This window comes from Pundamilia nyererei, unplaced genomic scaffold, assembly GCF_000239375.1.
Source record: "Pundamilia nyererei isolate P.nyererei 1_Seehausen unplaced genomic scaffold, PunNye1.0 scaffold00034, whole genome shotgun sequence".
NCBI lineage: Eukaryota > Metazoa > Chordata > Actinopteri > Cichliformes > Cichlidae > Pundamilia > Pundamilia nyererei.
Window position 1 is genome coordinate 902717 of NW_005187435.1, and position 27376 is coordinate 930092.

The 27376-nt window shown below is 41.8% G+C and overlaps 1 protein-coding gene across 3 annotated transcripts in view; it reads left to right on the forward strand.

The window, feature by feature from the left end:
• Positions 1–660: 660 nt before the first annotated feature.
• chd5 (chromodomain helicase DNA binding protein 5) overlaps positions 661–27376 on the forward strand; it is a 36145-nt gene continuing 9429 nt past the window's right edge. For 2 of the 3 annotated variants that reach the window (XM_005729670.1, XM_005729672.1), the window contains exons 1-29: positions 661–924; positions 7404–7552; positions 12307–12525; positions 13224–13342; positions 13908–14149; positions 14244–14356; positions 14504–14630; positions 14952–15118; positions 16072–16290; positions 17847–18053; positions 18459–18670; positions 18912–19043; positions 19266–19374; positions 20461–20652; positions 20876–21076; positions 21265–21402; positions 21573–21694; positions 22284–22457; positions 22565–22706; positions 22889–23020; positions 23158–23275; positions 23387–23511; positions 23673–23919; positions 24124–24296; positions 24480–24654; positions 25156–25242; positions 25377–25465; positions 25832–25965; positions 27129–27273. In XM_005729670.1, coding sequence (XP_005729727.1) covers positions 858–924; positions 7404–7552; positions 12307–12525; positions 13224–13342; positions 13908–14149; positions 14244–14356; positions 14504–14630; positions 14952–15118; positions 16072–16290; positions 17847–18053; positions 18459–18670; positions 18912–19043; positions 19266–19374; positions 20461–20652; positions 20876–21076; positions 21265–21402; positions 21573–21694; positions 22284–22457; positions 22565–22706; positions 22889–23020; positions 23158–23275; positions 23387–23511; positions 23673–23919; positions 24124–24296; positions 24480–24654; positions 25156–25242; positions 25377–25465; positions 25832–25965; positions 27129–27273 — 4476 coding nt within the window. In that variant the 5' untranslated portion in view covers positions 661–857. The remainder of the gene's footprint in view (positions 925–7403; positions 7553–12306; positions 12526–13223; positions 13343–13907; positions 14150–14243; positions 14357–14503; positions 14631–14951; positions 15119–16071; positions 16291–17846; positions 18054–18458; positions 18671–18911; positions 19044–19265; positions 19375–20460; positions 20653–20875; positions 21077–21264; positions 21403–21572; positions 21695–22283; positions 22458–22564; positions 22707–22888; positions 23021–23157; positions 23276–23386; positions 23512–23672; positions 23920–24123; positions 24297–24479; positions 24655–25155; positions 25243–25376; positions 25466–25831; positions 25966–27128; positions 27274–27376) is intronic. The other variant, XM_005729671.1, reaches the window with a different exon arrangement.

A 27376-nucleotide genomic window follows, 5' to 3' on the forward strand; every position in this document is an offset into this window, starting at 1 on the left:
AAAAGATAAAGTGACGCTGAAGCTGATACTTCCTCTGCTCAGCTCTCTGTGGGGCATCCTATGATACAGCTGTGGTAACCTTGACAACAGTTAGACCACTGGCAGTCAGGACTCCTCACAGCTTGCAGTCATCAGCCTGCACTTGTGTGTGCTTTGTCAGGACAGTGTGGTCGCTTGCAAGATGAAATCGAGTCGGGTGATTGTTAGTTGGGGGTTTTATGCCTTAATTGACGTCCAAATCAACCAAAACGTCCGTTTACACAAACGGTTTGGCTTCAAAATAGAAAGCAATGCTGTGTTTCCACCTGCAGACACACTTTGGAGTGGAGCTTGTGAGTGAATAGAGCAGCAGCTGTGCGAGAAAGTGGGAGAAGTTTCTGTCTCAATTCTCCGGACTTCCAAAAGGAAATGGACAGGCGCGGGGAGTGCATCCGTCTATTAGCAGCACACGGCGCTCGATGTGCATTTTTTTTGCACGCTACTAGTTGAAGTGGTAACTAGGAGAGTATGACTAACTAGTTGTGGGTGAAATTATGGGATGCATCGTCATGGCAACAGACCAGACGTCACAATCTGGGCATGTGTGTTCCATTTTTGTCTTTCTTATTTTTCAGACTGGAAGACCTGGATAGAGATCATTGGAAAATATATATATTTTTTAAAAAAAAATTTTTTTTTATTTTACTCGTGGACAGAAAGCCCCATGTTCGTTGCACAGAAATAAAAAAAAATCTTACATTTTTCACAGCGACGAATACTATTCTTTTTGGGTGAAGAAAGAGACTGTGCTGCGGCGTCTGGAGGGTTAACTTTCAGTATTCCCAGCCTAAAAGGGGTTTGGGGGCTATGAGATAAAGATGCCGGGGTCGCTGAGCAATGAAGACGAGGGACAAGACGACATGGATTTTGAAGACGATATACCAGGTGAGGGAAAGGGGAGAGGCGGGGTGTCCTTCAGATAATTTTGCGCCGCTACGCCTTGAATGCGGGGAAAAGGGCTTGTCCTGCGTTCCTGAGACCGGAGAGGAGGGGTGGGGTGCAATAAGCAGAGTCATGCTATTATTTTTTTTTGTACGACCTGCAGTCTTAAAGGTGGCAAAGGGTTGTAGTTTTTTTTTTTTTAAATCTCTCCCCCCCACAGCTGTCCTCACATTCATCCTGATTTGAGGGCACGATGGAAACGCTGCTGCATGGTTTCTGTGGGCTGCCTTTTCTTTCACAGACTGCATGCGTGTACAAGTGAATGGCTTTGAGTCCAAACACAAGTTTTGTTCAGAGAGCTGTTAAAAAAACCCGTACTTTGCTCGTTTCCGTGTCAGTGTGTCCATTGGCGATTTTCTGTCCCTTTTTAGCTCGTGGATGTGCTCTTTTGTGGGAAAAAAAAAAGAAGGGGGGCTCCGGTGACAATGTGCGTGTTCATTTTGTTGTGGATGATGCGCTGCCGTTAGCGCTAGTGATTAGGAAGCTGTTTCAACTTTAACTCTTTTTTCTCCCACTGCATGGCCGCAGTGGTGTGAAAGCCACGTGTGGGCTACAGTAAACAGAGCTTATCAAGTGTGCTCCTTTGCCTTGGACGCTGATGACACCGGTTAGGTCACCGGCAGCCCTTCAGCTCTGGGTCGTGCGCGAACTGGAATTAACTCTAACCCACATTCTCTGCGTGCTGCTAATTCATTTCACATAGCAAGTTCATACAGGAGAACCTATGCAATAAAATTCTCCAGGCTGAAAAATGAACATGTCATCGACTCTGGCAGTGAACCAGCTTTCAGTGCTCCTACAGTTTCCTCCTTTAAAAAAAATGGTCAAGATCAAATCAAGTCACAGGGGGTTTTAAGATTCCCTAATTAATGACCATGCACAATAAGGTACTTGCCAAATTTTGGCCATTTTGTTTTCTTTTGGCTGGTAAGTTTGTTAGACTTTCTGGCAGGTGTCAATCCTAGGGCACAGGGGAATCCCAGTCTTAGTTTTTTGGCAGGCATGGCTGTGGTTACTTGTGACATTTACTCAAATTGCTAACTGTGTGGTCCATAATGTACACCAAAGAGCAGGCATCATCAGAATCTTCATCTGCCCAACACAAACCCAGTTCTGAACTGCTAATGATTGGTTTCTTGATCTAGTGATGCAGCAGCTCAGGTGATGAAGTGCCCTCTTGTTGCAGCCTGTTGAGCTGAATATCCAGACATAAGATTGTCCCGTGCAGCCAATGAAGTTTCTTTTATTTTAAAGTTCTTATAGCTTGCTCCAAACATCAGATGGTTGATGTCAAGGGCATGATTTAAAAGCTCCTGCTTTGCCCTCTGCTTCACTTTCACATGTGGAAAATGTTTGTGGTTGTAAAATACACTCCAAAGCCAAAAACAAAAGTCAGAAAGGTCGGAAAGTAAGAGCCCTGCTTTGGATCAGAGAGCTAGTTTCAGCGAAGTCAAATCACCCCAAAAAAATGAGGTCAGCTGACTCCCTCAATATACTGAATGACCAGGTTTTTCCATCAGTGGTTTTGGTTCTTCCCTGATAACAAAGACATTTTCCTGGATGACAGTACCCGGATTCATTGGGTTAAAACATGAAAGAGCGATTCAATGAGCACGAGACATCATTTTCCAACAGGGACTGGCCACCGCAGAGTACAGACTTTAACCCCTCTAAGAATCTTTGGGATTTGCTAGAGAAGATTTAGCAGACTGTCAAGCCCATCGCCAATACAAGGCATGAAAGTAACACAGCTCTAGGTGGAAATAGGTGTTGTGACATTGCATAAGCTTATTGAAATGATGCCTTGATGAATGCTGGCCATGATCAAATGAAATATGTGAGTGTGTGACTGCTTTTTATTGGCAGATCAGTGTAGATTCAGCATGAAATGAAGCTTCTAAAATCCAATGCAATGTTTTCTCTAGCAGCAGGCCCTCCTCGTCTTAAGTGTTGCTCAAATAATGCAGTGATGTGGAGTATAGAATACATGTGAAAGAAGGCACAAGAAGTTTTATTTATTGAACATCTTGCTGGTGTGTCTGTTGCATTGGTATTAGGTATTGCTCGTTACGGAGTGACGAAAAGTCATTTACTGGGACACTACTTCGGTGGTTTAATTGTGAGCAGTTGTCACAGTACTGAGTTGCCAAATTGCAATCCTTGCTCATTTCGCATGTGTGTTATAAAGCTCTTGAACATCTGAGGCTTTGAAGTGCTGTCACAAAAAATGAGGTAGAATGCATACAATTACGAAATTCAAGGGTACCACTGGTTACCATTTCTTAGACAGAAAAAGGTAATATACGCCACAATATTCAAAAATTACCTCTGCGTTTAACACAAGGTCTGAGTATTGTGATATCTGCATTTTTGAGAAAATCTTTTGCATTAAACACACATTTCTTTTGTTTATATACATATTTTTTGACGAGGGTAATTTGAACTTGCTAGTTTTTATGTGCATTTATGTGCATCTTAGCAGTAAGCAAGTGAAAAAGGAGGCAGACAAAGAGAACGGAGAGTCAGAGGGGGAGTTAGAGCAACATCTGTGACTGCCATCCATATTTAGAGGGAGAATACAGGCACTGATGTGTGTCCTCAGTAACGCATTAGTTTGTTAAACATGTATAAGAAAGGAAGGCTGCAGCTGAATATGGCAGGTGAGTGAATATATGTCAGTATTAATTAAGTCAAAAAAATGAAGAATGTGTTTAAATTGCTTAAATATGCTTTGATGGGATTTTTGTAGTCATGTGTTTCAGGCTTCAAAAAAAAAATTCTTGTAATATAATAAATACCAGTGTGATCCTCTATGATGACGCACAATGTACCTACTCGAGGGTAAATCTAGTGAAACTCCGACACAGTGGTCCATATTGGTTTTGTCATCATGAAATTGTTCACAAAGGGGAGTCAGTCTTTCTAGTCTGAAAATATGACTGTTTTATTGGAATAACTTTCTTTTAATTTGTCATATCACGCACTCATCACAACAAAATGCTGCGGATCAATTGTTATGCTGCTGATACACGAAGCACTTTCCAGACAGTTTATGACCTCATCAGCAGGCTTCAAAGTGATAGACAAGGTCAGAAATCCAGGTCAGAGTTTTCTACCATGAAGACACTTCAGTGCAATTAAAACACAACAGTGTGGGAGCACATTGTGTGGGGACTTCAGACCCCAAAATGCTATCCTATCACAGTCTTTATTTGTTGTGCCACGTAGTGTCCTAAGTCCCTTTGTTTCACTCTGGGCACTTACACTGTCACAGATTGTTCCATTGTGTTTTCTGTTTTAATTGCTTTGTTCTTCCATAAAATTGAAAGATTATCATGGGCTTTTGTGTGCCTACAAATGTTATCCCCAGTTGGAAAAGGGGCTATTTTTGGATCCCTCACTGTGAAAGTTGACACAGTTTTTTTTTCTTAATGTGTGTGTATGTAGCCTAAGCATAAAAAAACATGCTTTTAAATATATTTTTGCAAATGAGTGGAACATCATTTCTTATCTGTTTCCTACCTGTTTATATGGGATGTGCTATGACCTTAGAATAGATATACTACAATTTAATGATGCTATTTAGGCTTTATCCTTCCATCACTTAGATGATAACATTTTCTAATAATAGCCTACGGATGCTTTTGTCTGAAGGCATTTAAAGCCTGAGCCATAAGTACCTAATCGATGAAGATAGGAAACCCTTTGGCCTCGTCTTCCCTGCATTGTGGGAAGCAATGCTGGGCAGCATTAAGTGGGTATTTCCACACAGGGGCCAACAGAGAAATGACTAATGTGCTTTCCAGTAAACTCTATCTTCCTCACTTGGGACTCGTTCATGAATCTCCCTTCTAATGGGTCAGTCTGGTGGCCAAGCCCTTGCAGGAAGGTCAGAACTGTGTCTGTGCCACATTTTACAGAAGGCTTGTTTGCCAACTGGAGCTTTGGTCGTCTTCCTAACACAATCTGTTGCCAGACCTCGGTGTGTCACATGACTGAGCAACCTCCCCTACTTCCAACACCTGGCACTGCCTGGTCCAGTCACCAAGCAGAAAGAATATCTCTCCCCTGATGGCTTTCCCCACGGGGACTTCACAGGCCATTTACTTTAGTCAGGGTTCAGATTTTAAGGCAATTCAGGTGATAAACACAGAGCTGTTTCAGGGAGCTGCATTGCTGTGACACATTCCTGTGTAACAAAAAATGATTACTGAGAACCCATGTGTTCAATATTTTATTTGACTCTCTGAGGATCTATTATCAGCACGTGGTTCTGTTAAAGAAACGTCAGCAAGCTAACATGGCCCCAGTTACAGCGCTTACAGGCTGATGTTTGGCAGATTTTATATTTAGAACATATATATATAGTTTAGTGCCATCATTAATTACAGTAATGAGCGCACAAAGCACAATGGTACAGCAGTAAAATAATGTATGACTGCCATTTTTTCTGCAAATTAAAAAAATCGACTAGATTATAGTGCAGAAGAACAGATCATTATTAATGCGCCGCGGATGTGTGTATGAAATCTCACAATGAACCAGTTGAAATAGTTCATTTAAAACTGCATATACTGAACTCATGGTGAAAATATCATCAAAGTAGGGCTCATCCGCTGGGGACCTTGAACTTCTGTATCAAATTTCATGTCAGTCCATTCTCTAGTTATTGAGAAATTTTAGTCTGAACCACAGAGGTTAAACAACCAAGAGGCTGACATTGTCAGACCTTGAGCTTCAGCACCAGCATGGCTAAAAAGAACTCAGCTCAGTCTGCTCAAAGTGAATTAGGTGCTTATCACCGAACCATTTAAACCCCACATCAGTAACACCGCATCACCACTGTCAAGTTGGATTGATTTATTTTACAATAAGCAGAGCCAAGGGCACAGAGATATGAACTGTACGCTTTGTGTAATCCAAAGCCATCTCGATCTGCACCTGAGCCATGTCATCATCTGTGCATCTGAGAGAGATGTAAGGCTCTGCCGTGCTGTCGTCACAAGTTGCCTGGCAGGTGGCTAACCATGCATCTGAGACACAAAAGAGTTGCCCGTTTGAGCTACTGAATACATAAACTCAAGGCTTTATTTAGAAAAAAAGAAAGTGGAGAAAAACACCAAGATCTGTGGGACAAGAAGAAAGAAGGAATGAGTAGCAAGGCAGTAAATGTCTGTCAGCACATTTCCTATAATAATATTGGCCGAGAAAAGCACAAGTTACCCCCAGTTAGGGTTGAGGAAGGGATGACACAGTTCATCTGGAAGCCAGGGCAGCACAATGAGTTTGACATTGCCTCTGATTAAGGCTTTGAAATCAGTGTACTGTATGTGTATGCGTGGAATACCTCCTGCTAGCTTTGCTAAATAGAGGATAAGTGGCTGGTGAGGTTTGTGTGTCTACTACACAGGAATCCCTCCTCCCCAATCTCTCACTCCAGCTACCCAGGGGAGTGGTAGACTGCAGGGCTAGTGTTGGCTGATTGACTCTGATACATGTGCTGCATATTTCATGCCCTCCAGTCTGTCTGCGTGAGACACAGAGAGACGGGAGACATGCAGATAGACAGACTGGAAGAGACAGCGAGACAGTTGGGAAAATGAGATTAAATAAACCTTTTTGGGGCACTAGAGTTGCGTCATGTGTGTACAATATTTTCTCTGTGTGACTTTTTACAGAGATGTATTGTTTGGGACTGTCTCTCTCCCTTACTTACTCCTCTGTGACCCACTGTGGCATCAGCGAAGTCTGCTGTGCTCAGCAGTCAGCACGTTTACACAGCAGCTTTGAGGCGGTACAGCTGACAACCAGCAGCAGGTCCCTTTAGTCCCAGCAAGCATTAAAGGCAGAAGATATGCTCAGTATACCTCAGTGGTCCTCCAGGGAGTTCCCATTTAGCGGCAGGGCACGCACTCCATTTATTTGTGTTTTGATGGGTAAAGTTGATGCACACTCAATGATGTGTGATTATGAGGTTGATTTTGCCAAGTGCTCCTGTTGGTCTGACATTGATTCATCATTGTTATTTTCACAGGAGGCTAACTGACTTTTCATCGTGGTGAGCTTTCAGAGTAGACTGAGCCTGCAGCAAATGAATATTTGCAACATCTATTGTTCATTTTTAATCTTTTTGATTAACCATTTTGTCTGAAATGTCAGAAATTTCGATTTCCCAGAACCCGGGGTTACGTCTTCATCTCTTGTTTTGCTGCCCAATTTCAAAACTCAAAGGTGTTTAATTCAGAGTAGATTCATATCCTCACTTTGATCAAACAAAATCAAAAAATTGAATAACCACTCACTGAGGCAGAAAAATGTACGAGTCAGGCTGAATTTGTCAGTTTAGTCTTATTACAAGCTGAATTATTATCGGTGTCGTTTAAGTGTACTAAGCAAATAATTCTCCTTTCCCCCGTGTTCAGATGAGGATGACGAAGGTGAGCGCAACACAGTTCCCCTCACACCTCTTGACCGCTTCTTTTCTGACGACGAGTCCCTCAAACAACAAAAGAAGAAGCCCAAAAAGATGAAGGAGGGAAAACTGCCGAAAGTTAAGAAGAGGAAAAAAGAGGTAAGGCATAATTCACATTCAGCACCATCTGTCCAGACCTCGGACACAACAGCTTGGCAGGCATTTTGGCTCTAGCCATATCCCGCATTCTCTATTTCTCAAACCATCGCTCTTTTGATGTCTCTGCAATTGGATCAAAGGTGTGTTTTGGCTGCTGGACTGCCTCTGTAATCTAAATGAGAGGCAGTGGACTGTCTCAGGCTTAGGGGAGGTTGGCAGCAGTGTCACTGTTACTGCCAGTGTAAGCTGTGGGCTCCAAGCGACAGTTTAGAGTGTAGATTTGTGCCTGTGGTGCTGGTGCTGATGGCAGGGACTGTAGGTCAGAGGCAATGTGTTCATGCCAATCCAGTAGCGGGAGTGAGAGTTATGACAGAGCGGTTTTGACAGTCCTTCGCCTCTAGCCTCTAATTTCCAATATTTAGATAGCAGGATTGAGACTTGATTGGCTCAGAGCATTAACACCAGCGTGATGTTGATAATATTACAGCTTATGAGGTGAACGCCTGCTGCTTTTGCTGAATAGGTCACATGTGGCTAAAGGAGACAGTTAGAGAATAAGGAAAAATTGCAGCATTAAGAGGTTGCACAGTAGTGTCGTGGTTAGCGCTTGCTTCTTCACAGCAAGGAGGTTACAACCCCTCTGCTCAGGGTTTGTCTGTGTGGAGGTTGGACACTTTCTTTGTGTCTCCACGTGTTTCGTTCAGGTGTGCCGGGTTCCTCATATCAAAGTGATTTAGGTCAATAGATGATTCTAAATGGGTCATGGGCATGCAAGAGTGTGTGATTATCTGTTTTGCTGCATTAGCACTGTGATTGACTGGTTACCTGTGCAGAGTGTACCCTCATTAGTCAGTTTTTTAGAAAATGGATGGATGCTACCGTCAGTACTGTACTTTATATTATTTCAGTTCCATTTTCTGAGGAGACATTGTTTATAAATGATCAATTATTTAATTTTCAATTTATTATTAAGAGTTGGTTCACCACAAACTCAAATTTGCATATTTTTCATCAGGCCTCTAGTGCTATTTATTCATTTGTATAACCTGCCCAATTTTGTAGATATTGGCTCTAGACATGTTTCCTTTCTCTTGAATATAATGGTGAAAAATACATTTTATTTTGTAGTATTTAGAGCACCAAAAATATAGTAGAAAAACTGAGATGCAGTGCGTCATTCCAGAGTTGCTAAAATACATCTTTTTACCCAGTTTTACACCATTTTATGTAGAAACTTTTCTTTGTACAAATTTGCATCCATCAAAAGAAGCGTAAATAAGCTTTCTAAGGGTATAGCAGGGAAAAAACAAGCAGAGTGTATTGAAATCAGCAGTTTTAGGTTAGAGATCCAGTTTTATTCATACAGTGACCTTGTGGTTAAAAGTGCTGAAATTTGGATGATGAGTATCTTTGGGCTAATAAGTCTACGAATGACCCCGTTTGCACTACCAAACAATGCATTTGATCCAGCATTACTTCATGATCTGCAGCTTGAAGGGCCATCCTACAAATAAAGTCAGCCCTTTAACTTCTGGAAAAGTTTTGTTTCTTCAAAAGCCCAGAGGCTAAAAGAAATATTTATTATTCAGTAATTACAGGAATTTGCTGTATTCCCAGTGATCTCCCCGCTCATGTTGGCGAGCTGTAACCGTGTCAGTGACATAGCCAGGATGTTCCCCTCCGCTGACTGGAGATGCCAGCAGTACCGTGAGGAGTTTGGCTGACCATGCTGCCACTCGGCCCTTTGGCTGCTCGTGGTAAACACTAAGCTCTGGGTCTCACTGAGCTAATGAAGCGGGGGGCTCCCCGTGACACTCTCCTTTCCCTAACTCACAGACACTGCTCTGTATTCTCCTTTTCTTCCCTCTCCTCTTGTCTCCCACATGCATCACCTCACTTTGCTTTGATTACGATGCTGCTGCTTTCTTTCAATCTTGCTTTCTTGCTCGCCACCTTGCTGTATTTGTGTCTTTTTTTGCCTCCCATTGAGAAACCATTGCTCCTGTAATTCACTTCCAGTTACTCCCCAAAGGCTGGTGTCAGACAGGGGCCAAAAGTCAATTGGGGTCAGAGACTGTCAGTAGCACATCCCAGTCTGAGTTCACAGCTACTGGCAGGAGGAATGATAGCCACAGAGAGGTGCGCTGTGTTTACTCGTCTTCTCCAGTCTGCAGTGAAACAAAGAGCTGTGTAGATATGACAGGATATTTAATGGGCTTTTTAATAAAATATCTGTTAAATCAGTGAATTCTGGGTTTATGGAAAACAATTCATTTTAGCAGCAGAGGAAACTGCTGCATTTTGGCCACAATAAAAAAAAACCATGTAGCTAGTTCTTGTAGCATTCACATTTTGCTGAAATACAGTCGGTTTGAGATGAGCTTCTGTCTTGTTTTTATAACTTCAGTATCCTCTCTGGGATTGTGAGTCAACAAAGAGCTGTTTCTGATTTCTGGAGAAAAGGAGAGGCCATTGTTTAGAAACCATAAAATAAATTCTTAGAGCAGTTTTCTTTTTTTTCCTGTTACACTACATTTTATTGAACATCCACTTCTTCGCTCATTTGATATTTTCTGTGGCATCCGCTCCAATCTCCCTAAGGCAGAGCCATTATGGGAAAGCATCTAATTTGATTAGGTTATCAGCACTTATCTGATTTTCTTTCCTCTGAAAGAACAGACACCATCTTTGCTGCTGTGCTGTTGTGTCCTTTGCTTTTATGATATGTGTTTAACATTGAACTCAGGGCCACCAAGAGACTGTTGCACAGTTTCACCTTGTCTTTGCAGTTGCTCTCAATGGTGGTTCTGCTTCTTTGCTTTTTGCTCCTCCATCTCCACCCCATCCCCCATCCACAATCTTCAATTTACTCTCTCTCTCTCCTTCTTTCTTTCTCTCTCTCTCTCTCTCTCTCTCCCTCCTTCTTCTTCTTATGCATAAATGAGATTTGTCTAGACGGGTGCTGGAGCACTGGCTCTGCAACCACAGGCCTCTGCATAACAAGCTCGTTATGCAAACGTGTCTGATTGGATGGCGCTGTTCCATTGGCTGCTGCTGTGATAGAGTGTTTGTGGGGGGTGGGGGGAGTGAGTGGCAGGATAGAAAGAAAGAGTGAGAGAGGAAAGAGAAAGGGGGAGAAGTTAAGAGATAGAGTGAGAGAGAAAATAATGGGGTGGAGGGGTGAGAGAGGAGAGCTATGAGATGTAAAGGAGAGAAAGTAAGAGGAGGAGAGAAAGAGAGAGAACGAGAGAGAGTTAGAGAGAGCCAGACACTGCTCAAATTTGGTCACCATGGCAACACAGCCAGGCTGCTGGTAGGGTTGGCGGGCGCTGCGGCAACGTGAGCCTTTCCACTGCGCTACAGAGCGAAACGCCTGCAAGTCTCTCCATGGAGCCACACAGGCCTGCTGAGCAACAGGCAGCGAGCAGAGCACAAAGCTGCTGTGCTCTAATTTTGCTCCACTGCATGTGCACACACAAGTTCACTCTCACATACAGTCATGTTTTACATATGCATAAACACACGCGAAGAGGAACTCTCACAAAAATAGCGTGTTTTTTTTTTTTTTTTAAAAGGAAAGCTCTCACAAAGAATGAGCGCACCCACACACACACGCTCAAAAAAAAACCCAACATGTCCACAAACACACAAAAATGCTCTCTCACAGGAACGTGCCCAGTCAGAGACAGGGGCACAAATGGAAACTTCCACAGGCCTACCACATTCAAACACAAATAATTAGGTGGCATGTGCATGATGAGAGAAACAGCACACTTTCCCCCTCTCGCTTACTCATGCGCACATACTATCGTGAGCAACCACTAGCAAATTTGTTCATATGCAGCACTCTTGGTCACACAAACAACACCTGTTAACTGTTAAATCCATACAGCCTTCCAGATGTCTCATATTAAACCAGTAGGATGCAACTCAGGCTACAGATTAACTCTGAGCTCTGATTGGCTTGGGTACCTGAAGTGCTCTTTTTCTGGGTTTTCATTTCGTGTAAAAGCACATTTAAAAGGTGACCATGCAGCCGCCTTGACTCTCCATCAAGTCACTGCTTACTTGTACTAATTTAAATATTTCATCACAGGCAGAAGAGTTATCATATTAGCAAGGCAGCGACACTTTCGAGTGATGTAATTTAATTTATGCAAATGCCATCAAGTAGTAGCTTTTATCTAAACTGCTTTAAAGTGCATTCACAGAATATGTTTTTAGAGTGGGTGGCCTCTGTGGGAGCTCTAATCCCTCACCCTGGCAAAATTAATGTCATGCTTATTTGCTTTATCAAGTTTAGTATTTTAATTATCCCCACCTTTTTAGCGCTAGATATAAAATTGGGTCTCAGAAGATTGCGCCTAGATTTCTTTTGTCCTGCTGTTTGTAAAATCCAAACCTGGAATCTAGTTGTGTCTCAGGAATCTGGCTTTGATGGCAGCTTTAGTCAGTCACGCTCGCGCCCTTAGGTACAGAGCTGAAGCGAGATTCAAAGCCAGATTCTACGTGTTTACATTTATAAAAATAGCTGCTTGGCAGAAGCTCTACACTACATCAAAGAAATAGCTTAGACAACATTTTCATTTAGTAAAAATATAAATCCAAATATACTAAAATATACTTTCAGCCTGTAAAGATGCCAGATTGAGACTGAGAAAGAGTGACATATTAACCTTTGCACAATTAAACAACATGCTGGTTGTTGGTGTATATGTAATGGTTTTTTTTTTTACCTTCTCAAAATCCTCCAGGGAACAATTCAGGCACGACTTGACAGTGACCTGGAAGAGATTTCAGAGGTGGAGGAGGAACGGGAACGTCCGGAAATCGGCTCCGAAAGTGAGAGCAGCATGTATGGTCCCACCAAGAAGAAGAAGAAGAAACCCAAGGAGAAGAAAGAGAAAAAGCCCAGAAAGAAGAAGAGAGATGAAGAGGATGACGATGATGACGACGATGACGGTAACATGAAAGTAAGTGTATGTTCATGATGCTGACATGACTGTGTTTCAAATGAACATTAAAGTCTGTAGGGGGCTCTAGGTAATGTGTGCAGAAATTGTCCAAAGTTGTTATCACATAGCACAAGACCAGCCCTGTTCTCCATGCTTTAACTTGGTTAAGGTCAGTGAGCTGCCCAGGTGAAATATGCGGGGAGCTGGACTGTGAATTTGCTGGACAATTACCTGCTGTTCTCACATGTGCAAATGGAGGAAACCGGCAGGTTAAAGAGCATTTAGAGTCTGATCCCTTTGTAATGCACATTTGCATTTCTCTCACCTTTGTCAGCTAATCTCTAGAGAAGTTCAGGGGAGTACTGCATGTGTAAAAATCACATTTATCAAAATAAGTGACCGTTTCTTTATACAGTAATATGACGATAATGAAAAAACGTAATGATGCCAAGACTAAGTTTAATATTAAGTCTCAATTGACTAATGGTAGATGAAGTCGGGGAAGGTGTTTAACTTTTTAGCAAAGTTATCATAATTATAGGCTTGCTTTGAAAAAAAAAATAGTGTCTGATACCGAAAGACCGTGAAAACATGGCGTGCAATGCTTTGTTTGTGGATGTGGAAGGGTAAAAGATTAAAATAACTTTAATGTTCACATTTCATGTATTAAACATCATTAACATATGTGCGTTGATCTGTTATCTGTACACCCCCAGGAGCCCAAATCATCAAGCCAGCTGATGCACGAATGGGGTCTTGAAGATGTTCAGTATGGCTTCACTGAGGATGACTATAAAACCATAACCAACTACAAGGCTTTCAGCCAGTTCCTCAGGCAAGCATCTAATTTTGTCTGGATCATTGTGTTAAAGTGCTTTGTTTTGCCTCAGTTTCTCTGGACTGTCAAAGTCATTCTCTGAGAGTCTTCCAGCAAAACTCCACTGTGAGACTAGACTGTGTTGTGACGAGCAAACACTGCTCTTTTTGTTTGAGCTAGAAAGCTCGGCTGTTGGTATAAAGAGTCTGTCTCACCTGGGGCTGTCTGGCTCGGCTAAGCTTCTGCTCTGACAAAGTGGAGCATGAGCTCCTGCAGTGCCCCCTGTGTGTAGTCAGCTGCTTACTGGATGCCTGTGACAGCCAGGAGGCTCTGGGACTCAGTGCTCTGACCCACTATCTTTCACAGGCCAGCGTGCCAAACCTCAAGCTGTTGCCTGACAAATCGCAAACATGACATGCACACAGCAAAGCAGGGAGAATAAAACTTAAGGGGCAGTGGAGTGTCAGCAAATCAAGACCCAGTTCCCTCCAGTGCTGTGGGAAGCAGAGCTTCTATTAACAGGAATGAAGTGTGACATAATAAAGCTGCCATTGTTGTTTCATCTCCCCCTGGTTTTATTCAGGCCTCTCATTGCCAAGAAGAACCCGAAGATTCCCATGTCAAAGATGATGACAGTGTTAGGGGCCAAGTGGCGGGAGTTCAGTGCCAACAACCCGTTCAAAGGTGCATCTGCCACCGCTGTGGCCGCCGCTGTGGCTGCTGCAGTGGAAACGGTTACTGTGGCACAGCCAACGTCTGTCAGCAGCAGCCAGCTGAGCTCTCAGCTGGGGCCGATCAAAAAAGCCAAAACCAAAGAGGGAAAGGGTAAGACCTAATAAAAAGCGAGATCATTTTTAAGAAACGATAGCAAGAATGCCATCTGATTAACAGATCTCATGACTGACTCTGTGTGTGTCAGGACCAGGAGTTAGAAAGAGAAGTAAGACTGTGAAAGAAGTGAAGAAGAAGCCCAAGCCGAAGAAGACCAAATCAAAGTCGGGCCAAAGTGGGAAGAAGAAGAAAGCATCCTCGGTATGTCTCGCAGAACCCTTTTCCCTCAGCTTTCCCTTGAACGACATCAAAGCCACCGGCCTGTTTGCAGCACTTATTGTGAAAGTTGGTTTATCTTAATTCTTTCTGTAGCTCTGCGCTCCTTAGTTTCTGTGTTTGCTTTTCTAGAGTGAGGAGGACTTCCTAGAGGAGTCAGACTTTGATGACATCAGCATCCACAGTGCCTCTGTGCTTTCTGATACCTCGGGGGCCGCCACCAAGAAAAAGGCCCGACGTGGGCGGAAAAAAAGGAAAAGTATGTTTACTGTCTACTCTTGCCATGCTCTGTGGTGTGTTTTTCCCTCTACAATCCCATTGAAATCCCTCAGAACCAGACTGTTTGATTTTGGGTAATGAGTAAATTAAAATGTATTTTTTTAAGCTTTATTTATTCTGGGAATGCTTTCTAAAGGCAGATGGTCTTCCACAGCAGCTAGTGTGCTTATACTCATTAAGATTTTTTTTATATAGAGGATTCTAATGTGTAATTATCTTGCATTTATCTATGCATCCATATCTATGTGACTTTCTATATGAGGGAACTGCCCAGGTTTAATTGTTCTGTAACCTTCTCCAGAGGAGGACGGTGATGGCTATGAGACAGACCACCAAGACTACTGTGAGGTTTGCCAGCAGGGTGGAGAGATCATCCTGTGCGACACCTGTCCCAGAGCTTACCACCTGGTCTGTCTGGACCCTGAGCTGGAGAAGGCCCCAGAGGGAAAATGGAGCTGTCCACACTGTGTAAGTACATTAGTTTGAGCAGACTGACACATTTTGTAAGGTGGTGACTGCCCAAGTTGGATTCATGAGAGTTATTTCTGGTGATATCTTTGATGCAACTAGTCCAGGGCTATACAATGTAACAGCCTGAACTGTTGGCACCATCTTTAACCATCAGCTCAAGTTTGATGTGAATACGGAGTCAATAAAACGGGGTTAACAGAGAATACGTTTGTTAACGAGGCTGAACTCTTTTCATGTTACTAAAAAACTGTATGCAATTTTTAGTATTCATTTTTAGGAAGTCTTTTAACTTTTTCTTGCTGGTCAGGTTTTTCATCTATTAAGGATTGAAACTCCCTCAGAAGTATTGTTAACACCTGCTCCGAAATCACAGGCAGAGAGATTTGTGCTCACTGTGAGGAAATCAGGTGATAAATAAAGCAAAAAAACATTATTATCCATCCTGAATATGTTTTGCCATCTGAGTTCAGGAAGTTGCTCTCAGGTCACCGTTACTTTGTACCCAGTGTAGAACAAACAGATTAAAATCCTTCATTACCTCAGATATTAGACAATTAGTGCCGACAGGCGTCATTCAGGTTATTTTTATTCTTTTGTTTTTAATGGCTTTTTATTCTTACGATGTTAGTTGACTTCTGCCTTGACGTGCAGCAGTGTTTGTGATTAGCATTTAAAGACTGTAGGCTGTGTGACTATTAAGAGGAATGTTTGACTTTGTGAGTAGGTTTTGTGTATAAGCTGCAAACAAACTGTTCCCGACTGTGCACAAAAACAGCCAAGAAATCACGCAATTAAGAACAACTGGACTGTCGGTGTTTATGATGTTTGTTATCTTAACTTTACTTTCTGCGAATATCTCTATGTCTAAAAAATTGACATAGTCAGAGTTAAACTGAATATGTATGCTTAGTTTTACTCCCTAACATGCCCACATCAACTGTGTCCTCTAGGAGAAGGAGGGAATCCAGTGGGAGGCCAAAGATGAAGATGAAGATGAGGAGGAGGCTCCAGGTGAGGAAGAGGATGACCACATGGAGTTTTGCAGAGTTTGTAAAGATGGAGGAGAGCTGCTGTGTTGCGATACCTGCCCATCATCCTACCATATCCACTGCCTCAACCCGCCGCTTCCCGAGATACCAAATGGGGAGTGGTTATGTCCGCGCTGTATGGTAAGTTCATCTCAGTCGCTGTAGTATTTGATATTATTTTGTTTAAAATGGCTAATAATTAGGCATAGGTTCATGAAAATGTTGTAGTCAGAACAACTGGACATTTTACATACACTCATGATGGACATGAATGCTATTAATGGGACTTTGGGATTTCTGAACTGTTTTCTTTTTCAGCATAAATGGTTGTACAGCAGACACTCTTAATGATTTTAAACAAGAACTGAGTGCACAAGTTTGATTTATTTTAGATTTACTATAATCCACACAGTGCCAAAGTGTTCTTGTAGTTTCTAACATATCCATATACTCTCAATGATATGTGGATAAACTTTTCTTAGCAAGTTGCATCTTGAGAGGACACTTTTGGTAGTCATAAACAAACCTATGGCATAATTCTGGCTGGATATTTGACAACTCTTCTTGGCAGAATTGGTAACGTTAATTGGTTGGTTTCCTTGAAAGTACCCCGTTTTTAAGCCTACTTCACACATTTTCAATAGTGTCGAGGTCTATGTTTTAGGAAGCCCTTTCCAGAAGTTCATCCTTAACCGACTGTATCCATTTCAAAGAACTGTTGTCATACTTTTGACCCTGTGTGCATTCGAGAAAATTGAAAATAAATACAAACTTGTGCACCAAAATCTTATTGTTTTAAAGTCAATAAAGATGTATGCTATCAATTCATTCATCATTCATCCTGGAAAAAGAGCAGTTAAAAAAAATCATTAAAAGCCCAAAATTTGCATGACATTCATCTCCATGATGAGTGTAAGTAAACCTCAATTGTATATGTGCACAACAATATTTAGTTTAACATTTGCTTTGGTGGCAGCACGGTGGCACGGTGGTTAGCACTGTTGCCGCACAGCAAGACGGTCCCGAGTTCAATTCCACCGTCTTTCTGTGTGGAGTTTGCATGTTCTCCCCGTGTTTGCGTGGGTTCCCTCCGGGTACTCCGGCTTCCTCCCACCGTCCAAAGACATGCAGCTTGTGGGGATAGGTTAATTGGATAACACAAATTGCCACTAGGTGTGAATGGTTGTCTGTCCCTGTGTGTTAGCCCTGCGACAGACTGGCGACCTGTCCAGGGTGTACCCCGCCTCTCACTCCAGCGCCCCCCGCGACCCTGAAAAGGTCTTAGGAAGCGAATGGATGGATGGATTTTCTTTGGTGATTCTGTTCAAATTATTTTGTTTTTCAGTCTTGTCTTTTCTCTTTGTTGTTTACAAACGTGACACATTTACACCATGTTGATTTTAATTATCAGAGCGCTGTCACTGATGCATAATTGAATGATGCATAAATATACATTGTTAGAGAGCCAGAGCAGATAAACGGTGACCTCTTTCACTTTGATAAGTGTGCACACCTACAGCAGTTTCAGCCACATTAGCTTGTTGATGTTAATGTGAAATATGTCTCCTTTAGGAGGGTGATTGCTTGTCAAAGACATTCATATTCATCTTCATATTTTTACAGAAACTCATTATTGTTACTTAGTCAGAAGCTAAGAAGAGCTGTGTGTGTGACAGAACCTTACTTTTTCCTTGCAGTGCCCTCCCCTCAAAGGAAAAGTACAAAAGATTATGCACTGGACGTGGGGAGAAGCTCCGCTGCCAGCCGAACCACCTACAGGACCTGATGGCAAGCCAACAGATCCGCTCACCAACCCCCCGCTCAAGGGCCGCCCAGAGAGGGAGTTCTTTGTTAAGTGGGCTGGCCTTTCGTACTGGCACTGCTCCTGGGTCAGCGAACTCCAGGTGAGATGCCAGAAGTCAGTCCAGTCTCAAATTAACATTTCTGCTCTTCTTGGCCAAAGTGTTCTCTTTGTTAAATATAGAACAAACCGAAGGAGCCAAGGGAGGATTTTACTGGATGATCTATTACTTTTTAATATAATATTAGAAAAACACAATGTTACATGAAATCTATTTTTCAGTTTTTCATGGAGAAGTTTTCCTTCAAATGCTCAACAAAGCACCTAATTTATTTTACACAAACTTTTTCTTTATTAATATCAGTCTGGGTTTTTTGTAACTAATTAAGTCAGTTTCATTGTTACAGATGGAAAATAATATATTGCATTTTTGTACCTACTTTGCTCAAGGAGGTGTTTGAAGGAAACTTACAAAACCAATAGTTTTGCTTTGTTGCTGGTTGTGTAGTTGGAGCTGTACCACACGGTCATGTACCGGAACTATCAGCGTAAGAACGACATGGACGAGCCCCCGCCATATGACTACGGCTCCGGAGAGGAGGAGCTCAACAGTGAGAAGAGAAAGAGCAAAGATCCCCAGTATGCTGCGATGGAGGAGCGCTTCTACCGTTATGGCATTAAACCAGAGTGGATGGTTATCCACCGGATAATCAATCATAGGTAGCTGCTCACACAGACTCTCAGATCAGGGTTTTCAGGATGTATTTAAAATACCATACATTTTATAGACCAGATATTCTAATTATTGCTTTTAACATTTCACAATATATCTGTATAACAGTTAAATGATCAGAAAGAAACATCTTCCATATGGCGGTCTCATATCAAGTTGTTTTTCAGTGTCTGTTTAATGATCAGTGTGATAAATTTATAAAACCTGCAGCTGTTTTCTGCTTTGTAGTTTTGATAAAGATGGTGATGTGCACTACTTGATCAAGTGGAGAGACCTGCCCTACGACCAGTGCACCTGGGAGGTGGATGATTTCGACATCCCAGATTATGAAAGTCATAAAGCTTCTTACTGGGATCACAGGTTAGTTAACTGTGTTTTGTACCTTTTTCAATTAGGTTTCTCATGGTGGGAAGATGACAGTGAGAACACAGAAATCCCCTGCACACAAAAGTAAACAAAAGCATATGCCTACATCTGCTGCTGTTTCCCTTCATCCTCGCCCTCTGTCTGTGACAACCGTTAGAGTCATTTGTTGTGACATGAAATTGTTGCTTCGTTATAATTTTTTTTCCTTTTCCTCAGAGAGCAAATTTTAGGAGAGGATCAGCGCCCTCTTGTGGTGAGGAAAGGCAAGAAACTAAAAGATGACCATCCAAAAAGAGAAGTCCCTCCTGATGCCCCAATCATAGATGTAAGTTTGGATATTTGGGCCCAGTTCTGCCAACTGAACTGTGTTTGCCTGCAGCAGGTTTTTGCAGCAAACATTTCAAAAGTAATGCTGTCGATCTAAAGCCACAATTTATCGTGGCTGATTATTCTAGAGTTTATATTTAAACTGCACATATACAGTACTGTGAAAAAGTTATGAGTCACCCCTCATTTCTATGCATTTTGCTTGGAAAATGGTATATAGGTGCTACGAAATATGGGCTAAATGCAAATACAGAGTAAAAGTCAAAGCCAGAGTTGTTACAAATTTAATTAGCTTGATATGAACACCTTCATTCTTCCGGACAGCCTGAACTCTCTTAGGCAATCCTTCATATAATTTCTTTAAGGATAATTCAGGGATAGTTCTCCAGGCCCCTTGAAGGACATTCAAAGCTCTTCTTTGGATGTTGACTGTGTTCTCTTTGTCAAGAGGATCCCACACGGTTTCAGTAATGTTGAAATCCAGGCTCTGGGGAGGCCAATCCAAAACCGATAGTTTTCTATTGTGTATTTTTCTATTCAGGTATGCTTTTACTGCACTGAGAGTGTGTTTGTGATGCTTTAAAATGGCATTGCATGTTGGATCAAAATCTTATGGAACTTTTCTGCATTCATAATTTCAGCAGTTTTGACAAGATCAAACCATGTTTTACATGGTGAAGCACCAGATGCATCTCTCACATCTTATCTCATGTTTTCCTGCATCTTTTCATATTTCATAAGGACATGACTTTTAGATACTGTTCATCTGCTGCTGGTAGTTTTTTAGGCCTCCCGCTTCTTGTTTTGTCCAACTGTTCATTTTTTAAAGGCAAATTATGGGTTTTTGTGACAGATTGCTTGTAATGAAGCCCATAAAGATAAAATTTCAGATTTGTCCTTTGCTAAGTTTTCTTATGTTTATGCTAATGTTTTTTATGCTTAAATGATTCATAGGTTGATATTAAGTTGTTCAAAAACTACAAGATCTGGACTGGAAATGAGAGCCAAAGTAAAAAAATAAAAAAGCATTGAAAGACCTTCCGAAAGACTCTTACAAGATTCTGCCTCCTATTTCTATTATCAGCCCACCATCAAGTTTGAGCACCAACCATGGTACATTAATGCCACTGGGGGAACGCTACATCCGTACCAGCTGGAAGGCCTGAACTGGTTGAGGTTCTCCTGGGCTCAGGGCACAGATACGATCCTGGCTGATGAAATGGGCCTGGGAAAGACGGTGCAGACGATAGTGTTTCTCTACTCGCTGTATAAGGAGGTAAGACTGAAAGACTGTCCTCTTTTGTCTTTTCCATATTGCATTGCATAGATCACATTTTGGTTCTGTGGGTGTAATTCATAAAGCACCTGTTAGTAATATAAATGGGAATATAAACTTAGAGCTAATAATATTGTGCGTAAAAAGTAAAATGATGAACTGAGTTCTTCTTCGGGTGATGTATTTTATGGGGAAGTAACCTAATGTCTCCTGTCTCTGTCAGGGTCATTCCAAAGGACCTTTCTTGGTGAGCGCACCCCTTTCCACTATCATTAACTGGGAGAGAGAATTTGAGATGTGGGCTCCAGATTTCTATGTGGTGACATACACTGGAGACAAAGACAGCAGGGCAATCATCAGGGAGAACGAGTTCACCTTTGAAGACAGTGCAGTAAAATCAGGGCGGAAGGTGTTCCGTATGAAGGTAGTGTACCCCATGCTCATCCATGTTTTTCTCACCAGGTCAAAATACTGTTTTTCAAGTGCATACTTTTTGAAGCCGCAGGTGATGAAATAAATGATAATTTTACTTTGTTTTTAATTCATTTTATGCCTATTACATGCAGCACATACTAAATCATCGTATCTACCATCCAATCTGCTCCCTTGCAGAAAGACACTCCTATCAAGTTCCATGTGCTGCTGACATCTTATGAGCTGATTACTATAGATCAAGCCATTCTGAGCTCTGTCACCTGGGCCTGTCTGGTGGTAGATGAGGCCCACAGACTGAAAAACAACCAATCAAAGGTAAAGCTGCTCCGCCTGCACTGAGATATGTCCTATCATATGCTTTGGAAGCAGAAACAGCATCCTTTTAACAGAAAAAGAAAAATGCATGAGAAGGATGAGTAGAGTAGAGTGTACATCTCTTCATGTGGCATTGACTTTCATCGTCTTGCACAATCTCTCATGTTCAGTTTTTCAGAATTCTCAATGGGTATAAGATCTACTACAAGCTGCTGCTCACTGGAACTCCTCTTCAAAACAACCTAGAAGAGCTGTTCCACCTCCTTAACTTCCTCACCCCAGAGCGCTTCAAGTATGTGCTGTCTCTTTTCTATCGTATATAATTTCCTACCTTTTTTTCTCATGGATTTCATGCATTAAATTATGATATATAATGTTATGAACAATAAAAAATACAAACAGGAAGAAAGTGAATGTAAATAACTTCATTATAAATAATTCTGTATAAACTGATTTTAAGTCTTTTTTAATAGTTTTCTAAAGCCAATGAAAATTCACCATCATCTAATATTTTTTTTGCCCGTATAGACTCAGTTTCTGTGCAGCTCAGGTAAATTGGTATAGATTTTATGACTGATCCTCCTTATTATCTCATAAGTTCAGCCCAGTAATGAGTCTTGTCCATTTAAAACTCCAGAATGACAAATTTTATACATTTCCAACATCACAGGCACAGCTAACTGACCAAAACACTTTTACATTTTGTGATGAGTAAGACTATCAGCATCCATTTTCAAGCAGTTTTAAGTCAGCACATTGTACTGGAGCAAAAATAGATAGATCTCTTGTTTTAAATAAAATACATTTAAATTAAGAAATAGGCTTTTTTTTTAAAATATAATTTCATTTCATTGTGTAATTCATCTCCATGTGACCTGCAGTAACCTGGAAGGCTTCCTGGAGGAGTTTGCTGATATCTCTAAAGAGGATCAGATCAAAAAGCTCCACGACCTGCTGGGACCTCACATGCTCAGGAGGCTGAAAGCTGATGTCTTCAAGAATATGCCTGCAAAGACAGAGCTGATTGTCAGAGTGGAGCTTAGCCCCATGCAGAAGTAAGCCTGAAAAAAATAAGCATAACCGTTTTGAAGGAAGCATGGGCAAAATAATTGATTGTGATTTTCATTTCTTCTCCTGACTCTATCTGACCTCTAACCTGCAGGAAATATTACAAGTTTATCTTGACACGAAACTTCGAGGCTTTGAACTCCAAAGGTGGAGGGAACCAGGTGTCCCTGCTCAACATTATGATGGACCTGAAAAAGTGCTGCAACCACCCTTACCTGTTCCCTGTGGCCGCTGTGGTAAGGCAGATTTACTTTATTTGTTTTATTTCAGAGTACAGATGACTTATATCAACCAACACAGAAAACTAGAAAACTGCCCCTTTTTCTGAGTTCGGTTTAGCATGTTGTTCAGAGATACTGTAGCAAGCAATGATTCTCGAGCTAATCTCCATCCTGGCATTAATTGTTTTATCTTGAAGGAGGCTCCTGTTTTACCCAATGGCTCTTATGATGGCAACCTACTGGTGAAGTCCTCAGGAAAACTGACGCTGCTTCAGAAAATGCTAAAAAAGCTCAAAGATGAAGGACACAGAGTTCTCATTTTCTCTCAGGTAACACTCAAATAAATGTATGTGTCAGAGTCTGTCTATATTTTAGCCATTTCTGTGCGATGGCAGTTTTATGTGATGAATGACATCAAAGACAATTTCAGGTTTTTTAGCTGTAAGGTCCAACATTGTGTTTACAGATGACAAAGATGCTGGATCTGCTCGAGGACTTTCTTGAGTTTGAGGGTTATAAATATGAACGTATTGATGGGGGGATTACTGGAGGTCTAAGGCAGGAAGCCATTGACCGCTTCAATGGTGAGGGTTGTTGTTTTTTTTTGTGCACTTGCACATTTGTCTCAGGCTGGCTTTCACTTACTGACACTCTTAAACACACAAAGCAACTCGCTGCTCTGTTTTATGTCACAGCACCAGGCGCGCAGCAGTTCTGCTTCTTGCTTTCAACACGAGCTGGAGGCCTTGGCATCAACCTGGCGAGCGCAGATACCGTCATCATCTACGACTCTGACTGGAATCCTCACAATGACATCCAAGTACTGACTCCACATAGAATATTTTAATATTGAATTATTATTGTTATTTATTTATTTGTAATTTGTAACAAGTTGAGCTTTAATTCTCAAGTGAAAAACCATCTCTTTAATTTCACCTCTTCACTCCAGTGTCATGCCTTGTATCTTCCTCTTTGTTACAGGCATTTAGCAGAGCGCACCGTATAGGCCAAAACAAGAAAGTGATGATCTACCGGTTTGTGACTCGAGGCTCAGTGGAGGAGCGAATCACCCAAGTGGCCAAAAGGAAAATGATGCTGACTCACCTGGTGGTGCGCCCTGGCCTGGGCTCCAAAATGGGCTCCATGTCCAAACAAGAACTGGATGACATCCTAAAGTTTGGAACTGAGGAGCTTTTTAAAGATGAAATGGAAGCAGCACGAACAATGGGTCTGTCTATGTGTATACTGACGTGTGTTTCTGTTATGGATTGAACAAAAGCACACCCATTTTTATTGGGGTTTGTCAATTCACAGATATTCCTGTGCTAGAGACCTTTTTGTGTAGATTTCTATCAGCATTTTTAAGCTTACACACTTTTCTCTGCTCAAAAGCGCCTCCGCTCGTTATTAAGTAAAAGCCTCTCATTAACAGGTGATAACAAAGATGGTGAGGAGGGCAGTGTGATTCACTACGACGATGATGCTATCTCAAAGCTGCTGGACCGCAGCCAGGATGCCACTGAAGACACAGAGATACAGAATATGAATGAGTACCTGAGCTCCTTCAAGGTGGCTCAGTATGTGGTGAAAGAAGAAGATGGAGAGGTGAGATTTTAACCGTCTTCACATCATGTGACATCATGATAATTGGGGTCGCACACACAAAATCTGTAGATCTCATTTATATCGCAGTTCAATTATTTTGCTCAATACGCTACCTTCGACATGTTTAAAATAGGCCTTGTTTTAGAGATACTTACGCATGTGTCCTAATGTGCTATTATTCAGGAGGAGGTAGAGCGAGAGATCATTAAGCAAGAGGAGAACGTAGATCCGGACTACTGGGAAAAACTCCTTCGCCACCACTATGAGCAGCAGCAGGAAGATCTGGCGCGAAATCTGGGCAAAGGCAAACGCATCCGAAAGCAGGTCAACTACAACGATACGACCCAGGAAGACCAAGGTAGGCTCAAGAGACACACAGCACCTCCCTATCAACATGTCTGCCGAGTTTTATTAGAGAGACAAGAGTGTGGCATTATCTCAAAATGGGATCATTTGGGTGTATCCTCTTCATTGTAACTCTTAGAATTCATTATACTGCCCTAAAGCTCACTTGTACCTCATGCATTTATGTAGTTTTATCAATGGGTGTTAAAGCACCCCTTTTTGCAGTAATTTTGCATGCTCAGCGTCCTGTCGATTGTAGTTGTCCTGCAGTTGAACTTTTATTTAAGAGTGAATAAAGACTTTAAAGCTCATTGTAGCTTAGAGTACACTCAAAGTTAAAGTGATTGTCTGCCATAGTTGCAAACCCTCACTTCACTTCCAGAGGCCTGAAGTGGTACAGTATGTGCATGCCCGACTGTAGTGGTCTGTAGTAATCTGCAGTGCCATGGCGCCCTCAGGTGGCCACCAACAGAAGCGAACGCAATGTACTGTTTCTCTTTGATGTGTGGCTCAGAATGGCAGGATGATCTTTCAGACAATCAGTCGGAGTACTCCGTGGGGTCCGAGGACGAGGACGAAGATTTCGAGGAGAGGCCTGAAGGTAGGCAGCAAAAAACACGATAAGCCACATTTGAATATAAACAAAACAGATTCTTACTGTATTGTTTCTGTCATTATACATGTCCCTACATGCGCCCATCTTTCTGACAACGGACTTTGTTTTGTTCTACGTAGGAGGACGCAGACAATCACGTCGGCAGCTCAAGAGTGAGAAAGACAAACCTCTTCCACCCTTACTGGCTCGGGTTGGAGGCAGTATCGAGGTATGAATTCCAGGAAGTCCTCGCATATCTTCAAGTGTATTGGCTTACTTTAATTGTTTGTCTTACCAGATCATTTTGTAATCAGTCGCTTTAGAATATTTCCTCATTTGAGCAGCATGTCAGGAAGCATCACTGCTCTGCAGCTGATCACGTGCTTCTTTGTAAAATGAGAAATCAGGATCAATAAATTCTCACCCTGTTATTACATCATAAAACATATATCCACAAGTATAATTTAGAACTGTTTTAATATACAAGGGAATACTTCTCATGTCTTTCTACTACTTCTTTCTGACTTTTTGAATTCACAACCTCTTTATCTAAAACATCTCTATTACTCTGTTTTCTGATTATCATCGTTTCAAGGTCCTTGGGTTCAACGCTCGTCAGAGGAAAGCCTTCCTTAATGCCATCATGCGCTGGGGCATGCCCCCTCAGGATGCTTTCAACTCTCACTGGCTAGTTAGGGACCTGAGAGGGAAGAGTGAGCGCGAGTTCAGGTGAAACCCTAATATTATTCATTTTTCAACTATGACACAAGTAGCGTTATTTGAATCAGTTGTAATTTTGTTTTCACACAGTGCAATTTTTTTCTCAAGAGGGGCCTGTCATTATATTAAGTGGCAGCTCTTGGCTCTTTCATTAACTGTTTACACTGTTTGCTAGCCCATGGCAATGCTCCAGATTGCTCATGACACGTTGGTAAAGGTCGGCCTTGCCAATTTCACTTTAATTTGGAGCAGTGGGAAAGAAAATGCCCACAGGTTGTTAAAACTAAAATTTTATGCCTGCAAATTATAACACGTCACTCCTGTTGCTGCTATTGCAGCCAATAACACTATTGGCAAACCTATTACTTTGACCTTGTTCTCAATCAGTCAGTTGAAGTGATGGCATTATGTTTTACCAAAAGCGACTCACTACACTGCATTAGCATTTACTTCAGCTGTCTTCTATGTATTGATAGTTTCTTTAATAATTAGAGATGGCACATCCTATATGTAGTTATGGATACCCATTTTACTAAGCTTCATTAAACAGATCAGAAAATGTTAACCTGTAGCTTACATGCTGATGTAGTGTAACAGTGCACCTGTCTAGTGCACGGTGTCATCTGTGTAGTTTCAGTTTCTAATAGATGTTAAAATGTACAACATGGTGAATTAGGCAAATCTAGCATGAAAGGTAGGGTATGTATGTGCTTCCAGCAACAAACATCTTCAGCACTCGCTGTGGTGTTCCGACCGTGTCGAGCGTGTAAGCCTGTGAAACGTATATAATCGTCTTTTCCTGAAGAAGAAGCTTTGATACTGTCAGGAGAGTAGTTTGGGCAGTGTGAGAGTGTGATACACTGACTGAAAATGGGTGTCTCACACTAGGTTTTTTCTCATGATGTTGTTATTTGGGGAATTCTCCAAAATGTCATGTCGTTTAGTGAGCTGCACAGCAGAAACATGTTTGAGTTCAGAGTGATACATGGCAGTGTATCACCTCGAAACAGTGAGATTTCTGCCACCAGGGTGTGCATTCTTGAATGACACTAAGATGACAGGAAAGGAGTGCGTGTCTGAAACAAGCTTATTGCTACCTCCCTAGTCGTTAGTAGAGGTTTGAAAATGTGAGGTTGTGCTGGTAACCTTATAGAAATTTTTGTGTTCCTTAGGGCCTACGTGTCTCTGTTCATGAGACATTTATGTGAGCCGGGGGCAGATGGAGCAGAGACCTTTGCCGATGGAGTCCCTCGCGAGGGGCTGTCTCGTCAGCATGTTCTTACCAGGATCGGAGTCATGTCCCTTGTCAGGAAAAAGGTACCGATTATTCAGCCAAAGAAATTTTCTTCCTTTGCTGGAACATTGAGATTAGAAAAAGTAGGTCAGCCCATCCTGGAAGAAGCCAAAGCGGGGGGGGGGG